The sequence below is a fragment of the Akebia trifoliata genome, chromosome 11 (genome assembly GCF_017979445.1).
Source record: "Akebia trifoliata isolate Shusen 1 chromosome 11, ASM1797944v1, whole genome shotgun sequence".
Classification (NCBI taxonomy): Eukaryota; Viridiplantae; Streptophyta; class Magnoliopsida; order Ranunculales; family Lardizabalaceae; genus Akebia; species Akebia trifoliata.
Window position 1 is genome coordinate 34,501,727 of NC_141385.1, and position 17,539 is coordinate 34,519,265.

At 36.2% G+C, this 17,539-nt stretch overlaps 3 protein-coding genes and 1 pseudogene across 6 annotated transcripts; 1 reads left to right on the forward strand and 3 right to left on the reverse strand.

Moving 5' to 3' along the window:
* Positions 1–31: 31 nt before the first annotated feature.
* Positions 32–3,040, reverse strand: LOC147391353 (uncharacterized). Of its 3 annotated transcripts, XM_086417390.1 has the most exons (7): positions 2,764–3,040; positions 2,531–2,664; positions 2,419–2,450; positions 1,724–2,036; positions 1,373–1,575; positions 666–1,139; positions 32–613 (listed from the first exon to the last, which is right to left on the reverse strand). In XM_086417390.1, the coding sequence occupies exons 4-7, from the start codon at positions 1,821–1,823 to the stop codon at positions 176–178; spliced, it is 1,215 nt and encodes a 404-aa protein (XP_086273516.1). In that variant the 5' UTR covers positions 1,824–2,036; positions 2,419–2,450; positions 2,531–2,664; positions 2,764–3,040; the 3' UTR covers positions 32–175. The 3 variants fall into 3 exon arrangements, with proteins under 3 accessions (XP_086273516.1, XP_086273518.1, XP_086273517.1); XM_086417392.1 differs by having other exon boundaries at positions 32–1,139; XM_086417391.1 differs by having other exon boundaries at positions 2,419–2,664.
* A 768-nt stretch (positions 3,041–3,808) lies between these two features.
* On the reverse strand, positions 3,809–5,787 carry LOC147391354 (uncharacterized). 2 transcript variants are annotated; one of them, XM_086459595.1, is made up of 6 exons: positions 5,331–5,786; positions 4,941–5,243; positions 4,721–4,828; positions 4,559–4,633; positions 4,250–4,486; positions 3,809–4,184 (listed from the first exon to the last, which is right to left on the reverse strand). In XM_086459595.1, exons 1-6 carry the CDS (start codon positions 5,664–5,666, stop codon positions 3,882–3,884), a joined length of 1,362 nt encoding a protein of 453 aa, XP_086315721.1. In that variant the 5' UTR covers positions 5,667–5,786; the 3' UTR covers positions 3,809–3,881. The 2 variants fall into 2 exon arrangements, with proteins under 2 accessions (XP_086315721.1, XP_086315722.1); XM_086459596.1 differs by having other exon boundaries at positions 3,967–4,174; positions 5,331–5,787.
* A 73-nt stretch (positions 5,788–5,860) lies between these two features.
* Positions 5,861–7,247, reverse strand: LOC147391355 (uncharacterized). The gene is made up of 3 exons (XM_086457220.1): positions 7,016–7,247; positions 6,653–6,943; positions 5,861–6,577 (listed from the first exon to the last, which is right to left on the reverse strand). Exons 1-3 carry the CDS (start codon positions 7,096–7,098, stop codon positions 5,863–5,865), a joined length of 1,089 nt encoding a protein of 362 aa, XP_086313346.1. The 5' UTR covers positions 7,099–7,247; the 3' UTR covers positions 5,861–5,862.
* A 4,199-nt stretch (positions 7,248–11,446) lies between these two features.
* LOC147391356 (pentatricopeptide repeat-containing protein At1g20230-like) lies at positions 11,447–16,586 on the forward strand (annotated as a pseudogene).
* The last annotated feature ends 953 nt before the right edge of the window (positions 16,587–17,539 follow it).

Below are 17,539 nucleotides of genomic sequence, written 5' to 3' on the forward strand. Positions count from 1 at the left end.
ACGGTTTAAGACCGTCGAATCTGGGTTCTTACCATATTTTCGACAATCAAAACTTTTATGTGACAAAATGCTTTTGTTTTCAACCTATACCTGTGAAAAAAATCACACATTTATATCCACATCAACATTCACATTCCATCCCGTCTATTCACATCCGATCCACACCAATTTGCATTCAATTCATAATATAAAGAATAATAAGATTTAAAAAAAAAAATTTCTTATATTTATTGGAAGAATTCCTGAGATCATATTCAAATACATCAATGTAATGAAGTCTTACAAAAAAAAAGAATAAAATAAAATAAATCCCACTAGATATGAAGAGGACATGAAATTCAGATGGATTGTATAGTTTCGGAAGAGGACGGGCATGAGATATGAAGAGAAAGAAGGCTGCTGTGAAGATGCCACTGATGGTGGCTTGGATGTCACCAAGCTTGAGGCAATTTAGGCCAAGTATCTTGAACATCTGGAGAGTGGTCACTAGAGTACTCCTACCCTGTCGGATTATATCAGTGGTGGGAGCCACAGACACATGCTTTGCAGTGAAAGGAGATGCCATTGACGCATCACCAAGCTTAACAATAGGAGCGGCACGACCATCGCTTTCCTCATTCATCTCATCCATGAGCTTCTTTAGATTCGTACTTTGACGCGAATGCCAAAGTGGACAAGAGTGCCTTCTGAGCAGAATCGGGTGTGTTATTCTCTGACATGTTTGATGGTCGACATAAAGGAAGTCGAGATGTTGGTATCTCGTTGGAGTTTTGAAAATTCTCAGGCACACTTTGATTCTTCTGCTTGTATACATGGGAACCATTATCCATTTGAGAAGGCAAGTCACTTTGTTGCTGCTTACGGGAGTCATCACAGGATGATTTGCCAAATAAAAGAAAGTTTATTCCTTTGGGTGCTTGTCCAGGTGGTTTGAGTCTCATCTCTGCTGAATTCTGCCCGGGGTACCTGTGAATGAAGGTACCGGTGGAGGGAGGTGTCTCTTTGGACATGTTGGGAGTCTGACAAGAAGTGATTTTGTTCTTTTGCCTCCCAGAATTTGTACCACTCAGCATAGTTGGAGATTTCAATTCTGTTTGGCTAACATCTGACGCAGGGGAGGAACCTTCCATTGGCAGCATCTGAGATAATAAAATTGGAAATATAAAACTTAAAATTATGGATCATTAGGAAGAGCATAATATTCAAGCAGCCTACTTCACTATTTTAAGAATCTATGATAAGGGGTACACAAAATGGAGAGATGCAACAAATAAGAGGATGAGATGTTTGGGTGAGGAAACTAACACCAGAAAGCAGATGATAGATCTTTAATCCCCAGTCTTAAAACATCAAACAAGAGAAACCATCATACCTCTCTTCCCCAGTCTGACTTGTCCTCATACCCACAGCTGATAACATGGATGGCTTCTTTAAGAAGAGTCTCAGGAGTTGCTGAATGAGGAACACCACCATTTTCCATGAGTGTAGATGCAACAAAAACAGTTGATTGACCAAACCTTTTCTCCAAGCTCATCTGTGACATTAGCAGTGACTTCTCATCATCAAATCCAGCACCTAATTTTTATACACAGAAAGACAAAGACAAAGACGGTTAGTGCAACATCCCAATTGCAGTGCATAAAGGATACAAGTCAACATAACTAAGCTATGAATACAAGTGTGAGCCAGTATGAAATAGCTTCCAAGCCGCCCAGCTCATTACCATGTCCTTTGGGATGAAAATAAGTTTTGAAATCTAAAGGGTACAAGCCGCCCTCTGCTTTCCTTAGCAGCTGATGTGACATAGGCACAGAACTGCACATCTTGAATCTACAAGATGGCTCAACGTTGCATCTCTATCATTGGTTGGGATGGCTCTGTCTTGCCCTCTGCTTTCCTTAGCAGTAAAACATAACCCTCTTCACATTCTCCTTAAGGGCAGGGAGGGGCCTCACAGCGGCCGCACCAATGATCCAGTGGTTCCATATAAAAACGTGCTCGGAATGCAGCCAAGTGTGCATAATATGCTGGGGGTACTGCCATAACACATTCATTCATACATTAACCGTCAATTAATAACATAAATACAATATATTTCTCAAACAAATTTGCAATAAAGCTTTCTTATAGCACTAGACATTATATGCAGTGAAATCGGAAGTACAACCAGTGATACAGAGAACAATTTAAATTTTGTTCAGAAAAATGTAAGAGATTTTTATGTAGACCTAAAAGGAGAAAAAGGGAGGCTACTGATAGGTATGGTGGGGCCAAGACTTCAGCCCCATGGAACAAGCCAAATGTCTGAACATCATTAACTACTTCTATTTCACACACAAAATCCATATAATAAAACATAAAGATGGGTCCCACCCAAGCTATATTTGGGGCTATATACAGAGATAGAGGGCAACTCACCAATGGAGACAGAACGGGTACACCTTGCATAGCTGCAAAAAAAGGAAATCACATCTATAACATGCAACTAAGGAGTAACACAGAAGAAAAAAAAAAGGAGGAGATTTCATACGTGTAGCACAGATTATTGGTAAGAGACTGAAGCCCATCAGCAGTAAACTTATTTTCATCCCAAAGGACATGGTAATGAGCTGGGCGGCTTGTACCCTTTAGATTTACAAGCTATGAATACATTTCCTATGCCTTCTACACACATGCAATGTATCCTTATCATATCAAAACATCTACGAACAAGATAAAAGTGATCCAAAGATCATTTGAATGTAAACTGGATGATGTACTTACGCCAAAGCTCTTGCAGCTCCAAGGGCTATCCTGACACGGGCATTCCATGAAAGCTTCTTATTGAGTTCTTCATCAGCATGGAGTGCATCATGGAGATTCCCATTATTACAGTACTCATAGATAAGTAGCCGTTGCCCATGCTCCGCACAATAACCCACAAGCTCAATAATATTAGCATGTTGCAGTTTAGAGATACTCGACACCAGCTCAAAAAACTCTTCTTCACTTTGCTGCCTGGAAACTGAATTGTCCAGTTTTTTGACTGCCAGTAACTAAAGAAAAGTAAATGATTAAAATCTAATTGGACCCTTTGTTATACCATATGCTGGACTATGATGGTCGTTGCGGGTGTTTGTATATATATATATATATAGGGCCAAGATATATCCCTTGACTCCTAAAAATGACTCATGAAAAAAACACACGAGCCCAATCATTTAAATGCAAAATCCAATGGTGGAGATTTATTCTCAGGATAAGTATATCCGAGATTTGTGTTATCAAAATACTCATAAATCTCAACCATTGGATTTTGTATTTAAAGAGTTGGGATCATGCATGTGTTTTTTCATGAGTCATTCTTAGGAGTCAACGGATCCCAAGTCATATATACATATATGCATCTTGTCACCACACACACACACACACACCCCACTTACACGCATTAATTTTATTTATTATTTTCCAGGCTTTTTGGGGCTGTATTATGTATCATTCCTCGATCAATCACAAAAAGGATGATGGCTTGATTTCCTAAAAAGGATGCATGTGTATTTCAGAGGACGTGACCACCCAAACCAAATTTGTCTTAATGCTGAACTCATGGAATACACATAATAAGCTTAGAAATCTAACATTAATTAAGTGTGGTCCTAAGCAAAGTAACTCACAAATTGAATCGAATCTCAGATTGCTTTTAATCAAAGCCAATCCAATAAAATCAACAAGACCAATCGGTTTGGCAAGGGCATATCAATATATAACCAAATAATTAGAACTCAAAAAAAGAAAGAAAAAACCTTGGCAAGGGCATATCAATATATAACTCATTGTAATTCAGTTTCAACTTAGGAAAATCTAAAACAGAATTGAGATTTATAGAAATTACCTCATGCCTATCAAAATACACGACAATGACTCCTAGGCCATCTAATCACCTCACCACAAAGAATATCAAGTAAAGTCCCTTGGGGTCCAACTCTATCCATTAGCTCAGCCGAAGAATCAATGATCTCATCGATACAAATTGAATAATACTCCATATCTGGCTTCTCAGGATCTACTAGTGCTCCTTTGGCGTAGACCACATTCCTTCTAAAGTTCATCAATAAGCATACCTTACCATTATTCAATGATGGTAATGGTTCTGATACTGGTTCTTTACCTCCTCGCCTATTAGGAATTGTGGAATCTGATGTCGCCTATTAGAATTAAATGAAGAATCTCTAAAGATAAAATGAAGAATTGCTAAAGCTAAAATATTTACCTGAATAGAAGGACCTCCAACTTCAAATGAAGATGATTTTTTCTTCTTGTGCTTGTTCTTCTTCTTCTTTTTCTTTTTCTTATCTTTCATTAGTGCATGAACTAGTTGAGTTAAGTTAACCATGTCTTTTTCAAATTTATTCGTATAATTCCGACTTTGAATTGTATAACGTAATGAAGTCTTTGAAACTCCGCCTCCCATACCTCTTACTCTGCCTTTTCCATCTTTCCCAAACACCTATGCATAACTACAATTAATATAATGTATGAAAATAAAATATCAAAATTAAATAATATAAGTCATACATACAATGGAAATAGGATCGTGGTCAATGTCTTTATGGGCAAAGCTAGGATCTTCTTTAATAAGATTGTTTAATTGACCCTACAAAACAATGAAAACATTAAGATGATAAATAATTTTTTCAAAAATAAAAATAAAAAATTTGACCAAAAAAATGACATCACTTACAAGAGATTTAGCCAACTCAGGAGTGAGAGCACTACCATCACTCCTCGTATGACTATCGATGAAAAGCTCTGTTCTTGTGGGCTGCCGACCATCCGTCTTATATTTTTTCTATTTAGATAAAAAATGTGCCACATCAAAAATGCATACAATCTTAAAAGCAATACAAATTAATTAACATTTGAAATAGAGTATGTAAATTAATAATTAAATTAATACTTACCATTTCTTCTGCCTTTTTTGCTATACCCTTTCTACCGGTTGTGTGTGGAGTTTTATTTTGCTTACGAAGCTTTTTCATTTTCTCACATTTTTCTTGGTCAGTCGATGTCGATTTTAAATCAACAAACTTCTCCCAATCATCCTGTTTGATCCATCTACTTTTGGGCTTATTCAACTTTCGCTCTGCATCAGTATTACCAACTTTGCAATATTCCTTCCCCAATCGATATTTCCAATCTCTCCATGCATGACCGGCTTTCTGTAGGCAGAACTTCTTGTAGTCTTCAGAAATGTCATAACGGGACTGTCACAATATAAACAAATAAATCAATTCTAATATAATGAAAAGATTCATCATTATTGCAACTAATCAATAGAATATTTAAACTACCTGGAGAAGACGCCAAATAAGTTCAAGCAACTCCGTCGGTACCTTCCTCCAAGATGAATAGAAAGGTGGTACGTGTGCCATTGCATAGCGGCCTATATTGGTCGATAAGTCTGTCGAATTATCCCCGATGCATTGCCCCATAGCATTGAATTCCACATGAAGGCGTAAATCAGATGATGAATGTGGATCCGATGTCGACAAACTCTGATGACTATCTCGTGTAGGAATCGAGGGTGTCGAGCTATCAAAATCCGATGTCGACGAGTTATCAGAATTCTCCATCGACGAGCTATCAGAATCTTCTATCAACGTCATAAGGCCTGTATGGAATAACATTAAAAAAATAGTATAAATATTTGAAAGCAATAAGATTAAAAATGAAAGCAATAAATCAAATAGTGAGTTAAATAACAACCAAAGCAGAAATATTACACAATATCAACAATGAATTTGTATTTGAAAGAAATAAAAGTAGATCATTACATTATAACACACTATTTTTCATAAATAGATACATAACGTACCAATATAGTTAGTTTTCATCATCATTTTCAATGATATCTTCTTTAAGAACAGATGATAAAATATCCACGTTACTTGCCGCAAATGCTAAAGGATTTTCAAAAGCGTCTACATCTTTATTCAATCTCTTTGGAGCTTCTAAAACCACGTGCCAAGCTTCTGTAGGTCGACTTTGATCTTTACAATAAAAAACTTGAGTTGCTTGTGAGGCAAGAATAAACGGTTCATCGTCCACTTTTGTATTTCTCATCAATCTCTCTAGATTAACATATCGTAAATTTGTGTCTCGATCAACTACATACCCATTTGAATCTTCTATACGCACCCAATCACAATAAAATACCGTCTCTTTGAAATCTAGGTAGTCCAACTCAAGTATTTTCTTTACAATACCATAATAGGTAACTTCTTCATCTACATAATTCGTATCTCTAGCATTTGCCCGGAAACTCGTTACAGCTTTCATCGACACCCCAGAGTTTTGTGTTGATAAATTCATTTCATATTCCGCTGTATAGAAAATATACCCATTTACTGCATATGCGTTATATGAAATTACAGAAGCATTTGGGCCGGTAGCAAGCCTTTTTGTGATTGAGGGGCTGAAATCGTCATGTAGTTGTTCTCTAACCCAATGAGCGTATGGCATTTCTTTCTCTACTTGTGAATTGATCTTTCGACTATTAGCCCTTGACGCAAGACTTTGAAGGTAATCATTATATTTCCTATAGAAAATAGTATGAATTAATGAGGTTTAAATTCATATAATATAAAAATAAATTTGAGTTGTTGCTACATACTTTTCCCATTGAGAATTCTCAGCAGACTGACGAAGTACCCATTTGCGAACTTGCTCATACTCCACATTGTTCAGAACATAACGTTTCCCATTCTTATCAATAGGGTAGGCAGGTTCACAGTCATCATTCATAATCATATGTTGGCCTCGTTGATGACTTCCTATTCTACGTAAATCATCGGGCATGTAATGCATAGCATACATCATTGCTTCTTCCATAAGATAACATTCTGTGATAGAACCTTCTGGGAATGTTTGGTTCACCACGTATCGTTTATAACTCTTCATCATCCTAATAATATTTTACAAATTAGATAACGATAAGACAAATAAAAATATTCATTACTTATTGATCATCACATACCGTTCAAAAGGATACATCCATCGATATCTAACTGGTCCGCACATCAACGCTTCCTCCACCAAGTGCACAAGGATATGTATCATAGAAACAAAAAAAGAAGGTGAAAAATATTTTTCGAATACACACACTGTTTCTACAATACGTCCTTTAAAACTTTGTAACTCCAAACGATTGATTTTTTTCGAGCATAAGACATTGAAAAATATTGAGAGTTGTCGAATAGCAGCACGCAACGGCTTTGATTCTTCATCTTGAATGCGTGCATTAGCAACACCGGTAATAAATGTTGCATAAGTATGTGATAATCATGTGATTTCAAAATTTTCAATTGAAGTTCTTGTAAACTCACATTTTGTTTCCAATTTGAACTGTATCCGACAGGAACTTTCAAATCCCATAAGGTTTTACAAATTAATTCTTTTTCCTCATTAGACAGTTCGTAAAGAGCTTTTGGTAAAACCTCATTGCCATTAATGTTCATCGGCCACAAATTCTTTTTTATCTTCATTTCTTTCAAGTCTAATCGAGCTTTAAGGCCATCCTTAGTCTTATCCTTCGTCTTCATAATTGTTGCAAAGAGATTTTCAGTCACATTTTTCTCAATGTGCATCACATCAAGATTGTGACGAAGTGGCAAATCCTTCCAATAAGGCAAGTCAAAAAATATTGATCTCTTCGACCATGGAGTCTCATCATTCATAGATTTTTTCCTTTTCTTACCTGGTAATTTTCCAAACTCTGTATGAATTGTTTCCAACTTGGCTAATAGATCAACTCCGCTCAACCGACGATTCTGCTTCTCTTTTTCTTCATACCCATTAAATTGAGATTTTTGATTTCTGAAAGGATGGTTAAGATCAGTTAAAAATTTTCTGTGCCCCATATAAGCAAATTTTCCACCATGTTTTAACCACATTGAATCTGTTCCTTCACTACAAACAGGACATGCAAATTTTCCCGCTGTTTTACAACCCGATAAATGACCGTATGCTGGAAAATCATGTATAGCCCATAACAAAATTGCTCTCATTGTAAACATATGTTTAGTGCTAGCATCATATGTTTCAATTCCTGTAGACCACAACTCATTTAGCTCTGCAATCAGTGGCTGCAAGTACACGTCAATGTCATGTCCTGGACCATTTCTCCCAGGAATCAAAAGTGTCAACATCGTAAACTCCTTCCGCATGCATAAAGATGGTGGCAGATTATACGGAACAACTATAACAGGCCAACAACTGTATGAGTTGTTTTTCATCCCAAATGGATTAAATCCATCTGTTGCAAGTCCCAACCGAACATTACGTGGCTCAATAGCAAAATCTCCCCATTTACTATCCACTCCTCTCCAACAAGATGAATCCACTGGATGACACATAAACTCTTTTCGTTGTTGACATCCTTTAGAATGCCATTTCATGTTCTCTGCAATCCATGGCACACTATACATTCGTTTCAACCTTTGTGTTAGTGGGAAATACCTCAATATTTTCACCGGTAAAAATTTTTTTCTCGACTTCTTTTCATTAACCGGTTTCCATCTACTCTCGCCACATTTTGGACAACTATCTCTACCTTTATTCTCTCTCCAATACAATATACAATCATTAGGACATGCATGAATAATCTCGCATTTCATCCTTAAAGTCTTGATCATTTTCTTTGCAGAGTAGGTACTCTCTGGTAAAGAGTTATCATGTGGCAATATCCTTTTAATCATTTGCAACAATTCATCAAAACTCTTCTGAGACCATTGATGTCTAGTTTTCATACTCAACAACTTAACTATAACTGATAATTTTGTATCCTCTTTTCGACATGAATGATATAAGGGTTGCATCGCTTCTTCTATCATTTGGTGATATTGAATATCATCTGTTGAATCATCATGAACTTGGTCATCGTTTCTATCAGAACACTCGTCCATACAAGTAACTTCATCTTCTTCGTTGGAAAAACGTCCAAGCGCATCATTCAACATATCTGTCATTCTTGGGATCATATCTTCATCACACTGACGAACAGACGTACTAGCCCCAACTGTTACATGATCCTCGCCCCTCCAATGTTCTCCATGGAATATCCATCTCGTGTAAGAAGTATCTACACCGTCACAAACTAAGTGTTCTACGATTGTTTCTATATCTTTCCTTCTCGATGAAATATTACGGCATTTGACACAAGGACAAAAATAATGATCATCATAACCGAAATTCTGTTTATTCGTTCTCAAGTATTTAATAAATGACACTACACCATCAATATATTCCGTTGATAACCTAGGTTTCGACATCCACTCTTTGCTTGGAACTTCGAGCCTCTCCATCAAACATACAACTGACAAGTAAGAGGAAAAAACAAAGGATAGATTCACAAAATAAGTTGAAAATAAGAAAGATTGGAACTTAAGCGATAAAGATATATGCTAATACTTACTAAGTTGTACATGCACGCATGCACATGGTTTAAGGGGGATCATAATGTGGATCAAAACCAATAAGTTATCAAATATGATCCTTAATGGATAAAAATAAAAATTCTTGATTCGGATCAGTGAAGGCTTCCTAGGGATCTGTTTCTTGTTCATCTAGGATTCATGTACAACAACTGCTTAGTGTTTGCTTAGAGAGTGTACACTAACATATAATATTTACAGTGGTGATCCAACAGTGTTTGAGCTGTTTTGGCGAAGAATGAGCTACTACGCTGATATTGGGCCCCTTTGTTGGTTCTTGGAACCTGAATTTGCCAAACAAGTAAAAAGATTACACAACTTGATGGGGAACGCTGAGATGGAGGACTGACACATTGTGGTTGGGACCAATTCAACTCAGCTCTTTCAAGCTGTACTCTACACTCTATCTCCTAGTTTTGAAGAAGATTGGAAGGGGAAGGCTAGAAAACACCTGCCTAGCTGGGATGAGGGATTTAACATTCATGGGAATATCGGTAAGTATTTCTTTGGCTTTTGGCTACTCAACTGGGTAATGTGGTGTGAATGTTTGTTTAATCTTTTGAACTGAGTTTTCCTTTCATGCCAACCACAGATTTTCTCTTAGTGGATTATAAACATCATCTACAGGGAAAAATGAATCAAAGGCTATTGTTCCTTATCCGAATTGGATCAAGATCAGGTCCAACCCATGTCATGCTCTAATTGATTAGAAGAAACAAGTCTAAGTACTATTAAATATTAATAGGAAAATAGCTCAAATACAGTTCACAAATGAATTCACAGAAGGAAAATTCATGCCTGTTCAAATTAATCACTATAAAATTAAATATTTGAATTTCATGAGTGTTACAGAACACTCCACTCCTACATTCATAATGAAAATAGGGAAAAAAAACTGCAGTATATATGGGTAGTATTAGCATCTGCATTTGCTGGGTGACTCTACAACTTAATTAAGAAGAAATAGAGTATGCAAACTACACAGCAGAATAGAAAATTTTAAATAGCTTAGGGATTTAGATAATAAAGTTTAATGACCAACTCTTGACTTGAAAATTCACTTATGTCTTAAAGAGATGAGATGAGATGACGCTCACTTCTTTCCACCCCCGGAAACATTGAACTAGTAGAAAGTTCATTAGAGTTTCATTGTAACACATGTCTCAGACCTGAAGTTACAGTTTAGTGAAAATGCAGCTGTGTCACTCTAATTTTGAATATTGCCTATTTAATCATGATTCCACTTTTTACTAGAAATAAGTAAAACCCAGGTCAATCAAAGCCTATATCGAGATGAGATAAATACCTAAGTCAGATCATATATCAAGTGTTCCAATTCAGAGTTTGGTCAAGTTTTCCAATTTATACATTTGAATATATGTAATGCTACTCAATCTCCAAGTAACCAAATGCAAATTACTAAATGCCTTAGAATGATGGATTATATTGCTGACATGATGTTGAATGTATGTATGAGTCAAACTCAATCAACATTATAGGTGAGCTAAATGCCTAATCTGATGGAAATTGGTAAGTTAGAAGCTGTAACAGAAAAAAAAAAACTTGATAGATTACAGACAAGTGTAACATCAGATTCCAAATGATAGATTAAGTACCAAATCAAACCAGAATTTATTTAAATAAGAATTCAAATCTAAAAACAATATAGGAAATAAATAAGAATTTATTTATAAGTTAATTTTGTTGAGAAAAATTAAACAAAATCAATTGAACTGTTAAAAAAACCCTAAAAACAAGGGAAAATTGATGAAGAATCAGAAGAATTTAAAAATTGATGAAGAATTTAACAATTTCTACAGAAAATGTTTAGAAATGTGAAACAATACTTACTAGAACTGAACCAATCAAATGGCTATATCAATTTGATCTTCGAAAATAGTTGGCTGAGAAGAGAAGATCAATGATTTGCGCTTAAGTACTTCGATTTGAGCTTCAGTTCTTGGAAGGCGCAGATGATGACGAGATCGCAGGTGAAAGAGAGATCAAATACAGAGAGAGGAGAGATCGAGAGAGGCTTACAGAGAGAGGAGAGTTCGAGGGATCGAGAGGAGAGTTCGAGAGATCAGAGAGATCGAGAGTTTGAGAGATCAGAGATTTTGAGAGACCAAGAGTTCCACAGATCAGAGCGATCGAGAGACCGAGAGTCCGATAGTTCGAGAGATCGAGAGGAGAGAATGAAACAGAATGAGAGAGGAGATCGAGTTCATGCGAGAGAATGAAACAGAATGAGAGAGGGAGAGTTCGTTGGGCTGGTAAAACGATGAAAAAATTCGGTGGGCTAAGCCTGTCGAATTATTGTATGGGCCGAAACGTGGGCTTCGGACCGACGAAATAAAAACGACGGGTTAGAGCCGTCGAATTTACCGCTATAGCAGCGCCGAAATCTCGCAGTGTTCGTTGGGCTGGGCTGTCGATTTATTATAGTGGGCTTATATGGGCCGGCGAATATAAACGTGAGATTTGGGCCGTCGAAATAAACTCTAAATAAGTACAGAATTTGGGCTTTTTTGACGTAGTGGTAATTTTGGATTTGTAAATTATGACTCATTGTAACTCTTTTTGTGTATAAATTAATGTGATAAAGAATCTCGATATTCTTTATTTAGGTCTATTTTGATCGTGGGTAATAGGTGTGTAGAAAAAAAAAATTAAGAATTACTTTTTATTTAAAGTTTAGATATTGATTTATCACTACCTTAGATATCGGTTTGTATCGATGTCTAAAGTTTGACTTAGGACATCAGTCTGATAGACATCGGATTTTAAATTGATGTCTAAGAGGTATTATTATGCAATGTGTTTTGATGTAAAATGCATATTTGGAACGGTTTTTATCCGTTCCACATTCGGAATTCTGGAACGGTTTTTAACCGTTCCAATTCCTGAGATCTGGCCGTTTAGCCTCATTAACGACGCCTGGATTAGAGACGGTCCATAAACCGTTTCGGACTGGATTAGGAACGGTTATAAACCGTTCCTACTTTACATTTTTTGTTGTAGTGTGTTTATGGTTTTGTAGGAGTTGCACATCCATTCATTTGAATTGTTACAGTTTTCAGTTCTCTCTTAATGTCAGTATGTTGTAATGATTTAGCCTATGGTTACTATGGTTAATAGGCATGTTGAGTTATGTCTTTTTTGCATATCGTGATGAAATCTTTTGGAACTATTTTAAAGAGAGAGTGAGGGCATTTTTTTTAGTTTCTTTCTATTTCTTGTTCTTGGTAGGTCTGCTCAACTTCTTTTCTCTTCTTTCATTTTGATAAAAATTTTACCCTTATAATAAAAAGATGACTAGAATGAAAATGCACTAAGTTTTGGACTAATTTCCTCTCAAGGCAGATCAAAGTTTGGTCTACCATGACTATCGGCTTGAAAATTATTATTTTTTTAGTTTCAGTTCTTTGCACACAAACTACTTTTATTTCATTTTAGTTCTTGTGATTATGTTTTCATACAATTTAGGATTTTACGGATCAGTATTTATCGAAATTAATTATCTCTTTTTTGTTATCTTGTGATGATATGAACATATTCATTGTGGATTGCCTGCAAATATCGCTTCAAAAGATTTCTATTTGTTTCTGACATTGGTTCTGATTTCTTATCTATGTTGCATAGCTTTTCATTTCTCAATGAACTTTTGTTGCCATCTGTTTTATAGGTTCGATTTACTTTCCATGAACTTGCACCTTCAGATTGGCATCCTTGGGCAGCCTCCAATAGTCTATAGCAATAGCAGGAGCTGTATATGAATGTCTTGCCTCCTTCTCCAAATACCCAACAACTCTATGAGCCAGCTTAGGAGAAAGCATATAGAGCACAAAAAAGGTATTGAAGAAGACTCCCTGCACTGTTACATTTTTTTCACCATGCTTTTTGTATACACAATCAGTGGAATTTTTTTCCAACTTCGTGTCCCATCTGTGAAATTTACTTTTGATATTCTATTTTTAGAAATTATCAAATGCCATGAGTGAGTTGGAGGTGTTGAAGCCAGCAGTTCAAAAGCAGATCGAGGAATTGAACATGAAAAATACTAGTCAAGTAGCTAGGTGGGGTTACCTCCATCAAAATGATTCTCTTGAGGCTTCTCTGGAGTGTCCTCCTTTGGCTAAACTGATTCCAATAAATTATGAAATCACAAAGGTAAATTTAGATGAGCATACTATTCAAAATTTATTTATTTGTAACTTCCTTGCTGTGTTTTTGGAATTTTGAACTTCGAGAGCTGTAATCTTGAGTTTGAATGGCAATTCATAATTTTATATCTTGTATCTCAAGCAGTGATCATTCTCACCTGTTTTGTTCTTCTACTCTTGTAAGCTTTTACTGTGTTCTTCTTTGAGGAAATTTCAATTTTTAAAGAGGAAATGTTTTCTTTCAGGCACGCATATGGGATATGCGTAAATTAGAAGCTAAATCTTCCCTTACTTCATGGACGTGTTGTGAACTTTCTCCCCAGTTTGGAAGCAAAATTCTTACTGCGTGAATTTAAGCTAAATCTCAAGTTCTTTACTTTAATACATATAGGCCTATGAAACTGGTTTCCGGATTATTCTGAATATTGAAGTTCATCACATGTGGCTTTCTTTTGTAGTGCCCTCTTTTGAATTAAGTTATTGTCCTCCATTAGAAGTTGATTTGTCTCTGGAGAAAATCTTGGTAAGGTTAAAAATTGGTTTCTTTTTCATTGAATAGAAGACTACAAACTTCTGTTATGAATTCTATCTTTTTATGTCTTTTCTTCTGTAGGTTATTATTGTCTACAATCCTCTTGGGTGGAAGAGGGAGAATGTAGTTCGAATTCCTGTAAGTGGTTCTGTTTTTCTCTATGCCACCATCTTTTCTGTAGGTAGAAGTTAAGTTTGGAAAGTTACTCCATCATGTTTTAGCGTCTATTCCTTTTAATGTTTCAAGTGTGCACACTAGGTCCCGCTTGATCTTTTAATGGGATGGCTGCACTGTCAACTGAATTTTTACTGTTCATTTGATTTACATTGAATTCGACCTTATGTAAGAATTTAGATACATTTCTGTGGGTTAGAAATTGACACCAAGCAAAAGAACTGTTTGTGTGATATGTTTGACCACTAACAGCTATGTATTATGGAATAGTTTGTTTTTTCATTATGCTTGGCTCTGATACAAATTTAACTACCTCCACTCTCCCCCCCAAGTATCTCAGAAGTCTGTGTGAAGTGTCGTGCTCTCTCTCTCTCTATGATGTTATTTACCATTTCAAGTACTTGATATGGGCACACCAACAACCTTGTTTTGGGAAAAGGTTTTCTGGATGGTTGGTCACTCAACTATGTTAAGATGGACAGGTTTCCACATCTTTTATGCTTTTATTTGTATTTTGTACAGGAGCTTTGAATGATGCCCTGATCCTCACTGTCTAGTCCACCTCTTCTGCTGATGATTATTATGTCTATGCCTAGTGTGTCCTTGATCTACTTGGTTTTTGTAATCGAGGAAACTTTAAAATCTTTTATTGGTACTAGTGTCTGGCACTCTCCTACTCGATCTTGAAATGCTTGACTTTGTCACACAGATTCTGATAGTAAAGATGAACATATTGATTGACACTCGAACAAGATTACACGTACACAAGCTAAGGTGCGTTCATATTATTGTTACTTGACGAGAATGTAATTGAAGTTGTTTTTGACAAAAAGATTGTATGTGATTCTTGTTGTAGGTCAAATTAAGCCAAGGTTCTCAACTAGAGGTCCACACACTTATATCTTTGATGTAAGTTTGATTTGTTTGAAAGTACTTGTGATGAAAACAAGTAGCAAATAAAGGATAGGGCTTTTGTATATTAATTTTTTTTGGTGGGACTGTATCCTAGCCTGAGAAACAAACTGCATGACAGTGAGACCATAACAAATTGAAGTCTTAGGTTTTGCATTTCCCCCACAACATCCCCATTTATTTTATTTTATTTAGGCTTATAGGCATTCTTACTCATGTTAATGAAGTCACTCTTTTTTGGAGGATTAGCAATGGATTGGGTCAATTCAAAGATCTAATCCGAACTTGATTTGCATTTAAGACTCGGAGGGTCCTGGATTGCTACCTTGAATATGATAAGGACCTGATCTGGTAATGAAATAAACAGGAGAAAAGCCCAATTCAGTGACATGGAATGCATTAATTGCAGGTTTTTCTCAAGTGGGTCATGGCATAATGGCTTTAGATCTTTTTCAAACTATAAGGCACAATGGTATCGAGCTTGATGTCATATCTTAGACCTCAATTATATCTGGGTTCGTACAAAATTTCCCCAACAATGTGGCTTTTTATACCTTTAAACAGATGGTTCGTGCAGGAATTCGGCCTAGTTCATTTACAGTTAGTGGCATCTTGCCTGCTTGTGCAACTGTGGCAGATTCAAAACGTGGAAAAAATATTCATGACTATGCATTGGTGGCTAGAGTCGAAGAAGACATATTCGGGAATAGCTCTCTTGTTGACATGTATGCTAACTATGGTTTCATACACGAAGTTGGGATGTTGTTCAACAAGATGAGCAAGAAAAACATGGTTATTTGGAACTCTATGATTTTTGGATATGAAAATCACGAATATTGTAATGAAGCAATTGCGCTCTTCAATCAGATGGTGAAGGAGGAAGTACAGCTGGATCACCTGACTTTCACAGCAGCCCTCACAACTAGTAGTCATGCTGGAATGGTTGAAGTTGGATATAAAATTTTCCATTTAATGTGAGGAGAAAAGGGGATTGAACCAAGGTTAGAGTATTATGCATGCATGGTGGATCTTGTAGGTCGAGCAGGTGATCTCAATGAAGCTTATGATTTGACTAAGAAAATGCCCATCAAACCTGATTCATTTGTGTGGGGAGCATTGTTAGGGGCATGTAGGAATCATGGAAACATTGAACTTGCAGAAATAGTGGCTAAGAATGTGTATGAGCTCGAGCCTGAGAGTGCAAGGAGATGCTTCTTGTTGTCGAACTTATATACGGATAATGACGATTGGGGCGACGCTGAAAGGTTGAAGAAAAAGATGAAGAGGAAGAGGTTGAAAATAAATGATGGGTGCAGTAGGATAGAGATTAGATAATGAGTGCAGAGAGCATTATCTCCCAAATTTCTTCCATAGGAATCTGAACTCAAGCTATCATGGAACCATTTTCATTAATTGATACCCAAACTGACAAATGAATGTTCTATTTGTTTCATGGGGCAGACCTTCATATGCAGCTAGAGATGGATATTTGAAAATTGGGAGAAATGAGTCATGCCCATCATAGACAAGTCACTTTGAAAGTTTCTAGCATTGGTTTTATGAGCGGTGTTCTTAAGTATGCTAACAGGCACCAAGTTGGGTGGAATTAATTTCCTTCTCTCTTTTTTTCACACCTGGGATGCAAGTGGTTGAATAATGGGTTTTGAACTTGGATCATTGATGTTGGTGAGCAGAGGAAAATGATTCCAGTTTAGCAGCAAATGAGATTTGGAATCAAGAATCAAGATTCAGTGTGTCCAATGGATAAGAATTTTAGGAAGATGCTGGCATGGGAATCGAATTTACATATTATAGGACCTTATAAATAGTGGTCTCTACCTTGGGAAAGTTGGTAGAAGAAGTGGGCGTTTACGTGGTTTGATCTCAAACCCACAAATACAATCGAGGGGAAGTCATTGTCGTATCCCATTAATTTGTTGTGACATTGTAGGGTCTTCCATTGGATCTTACACATTTTTTTTTTAATAAAAAAATTATTACATTGAAATGGGTAATAGAAATTATGGTACAGCCTCAATTTGCACTTTTTGGCTATTGAATTTTTTTTTTAATTTATAAATAAATAAAAATACAGTCAATAATTGTCGTATGTGTGCACTTGTAAATAAGCCACTGTCAAAGACCGTCGTTTTTCCTGACTATCAAAAATCGTCATTTTGACTGTCTTTTTTTTTCGACTGTCATTTTTTCCGACTATTAAAGACAGTCATTTTTTCCCAACTATCAAGGACAATCATTTTTTAAAAACCACTCCTTTTAAAATGACT

Excerpts from the sequence above, each read along its gene's own strand:
- LOC147391353 (XM_086417390.1), bottom strand. The coding sequence starts at position 1,823 with ATGTGCAGTTCTGTGCCTATGTCACATCAGCTGCTAAGGAAAGCAGAG. Across the intron at positions 1,576-1,723 it reads TTTTCATCCCAAAGGACATG|GTGCTGGATTTGATGATGAG; the intron begins GTAATGAGCTGG and ends TATAAAAATTAG. Across the intron at positions 1,140-1,372 it reads AGTCAGACTGGGGAAGAGAG|ATGCTGCCAATGGAAGGTTC; the intron begins GTATGATGGTTT and ends TTATTATCTCAG.
- LOC147391354 (XM_086459595.1), bottom strand. The coding sequence starts at position 5,666 with ATGTTATTCCATACAGGCCTTATGACGTTGATAGAAGATTCTGATAGC. Across the intron at positions 4,634-4,720 it reads CTGAGTTGGCTAAATCTCTT|GGTCAATTAAACAATCTTAT; the intron begins GTAAGTGATGTC and ends ATTGTTTTGTAG. Across the intron at positions 4,185-4,249 it reads TTGGAGGTCCTTCTATTCAG|GCGACATCAGATTCCACAAT; the intron begins GTAAATATTTTA and ends TAATTCTAATAG.
- LOC147391355 (XM_086457220.1), bottom strand. The coding sequence starts at position 7,098 with ATGATACATATCCTTGTGCACTTGGTGGAGGAAGCGTTGATGTGCGGA. Across the intron at positions 6,944-7,015 it reads TGGATGTATCCTTTTGAACG|GATGATGAAGAGTTATAAAC; the intron begins GTATGTGATGAT and ends AAATATTATTAG. Across the intron at positions 6,578-6,652 it reads GAGAATTCTCAATGGGAAAA|GAAATATAATGATTACCTTC; the intron begins GTATGTAGCAAC and ends TATTTTCTATAG.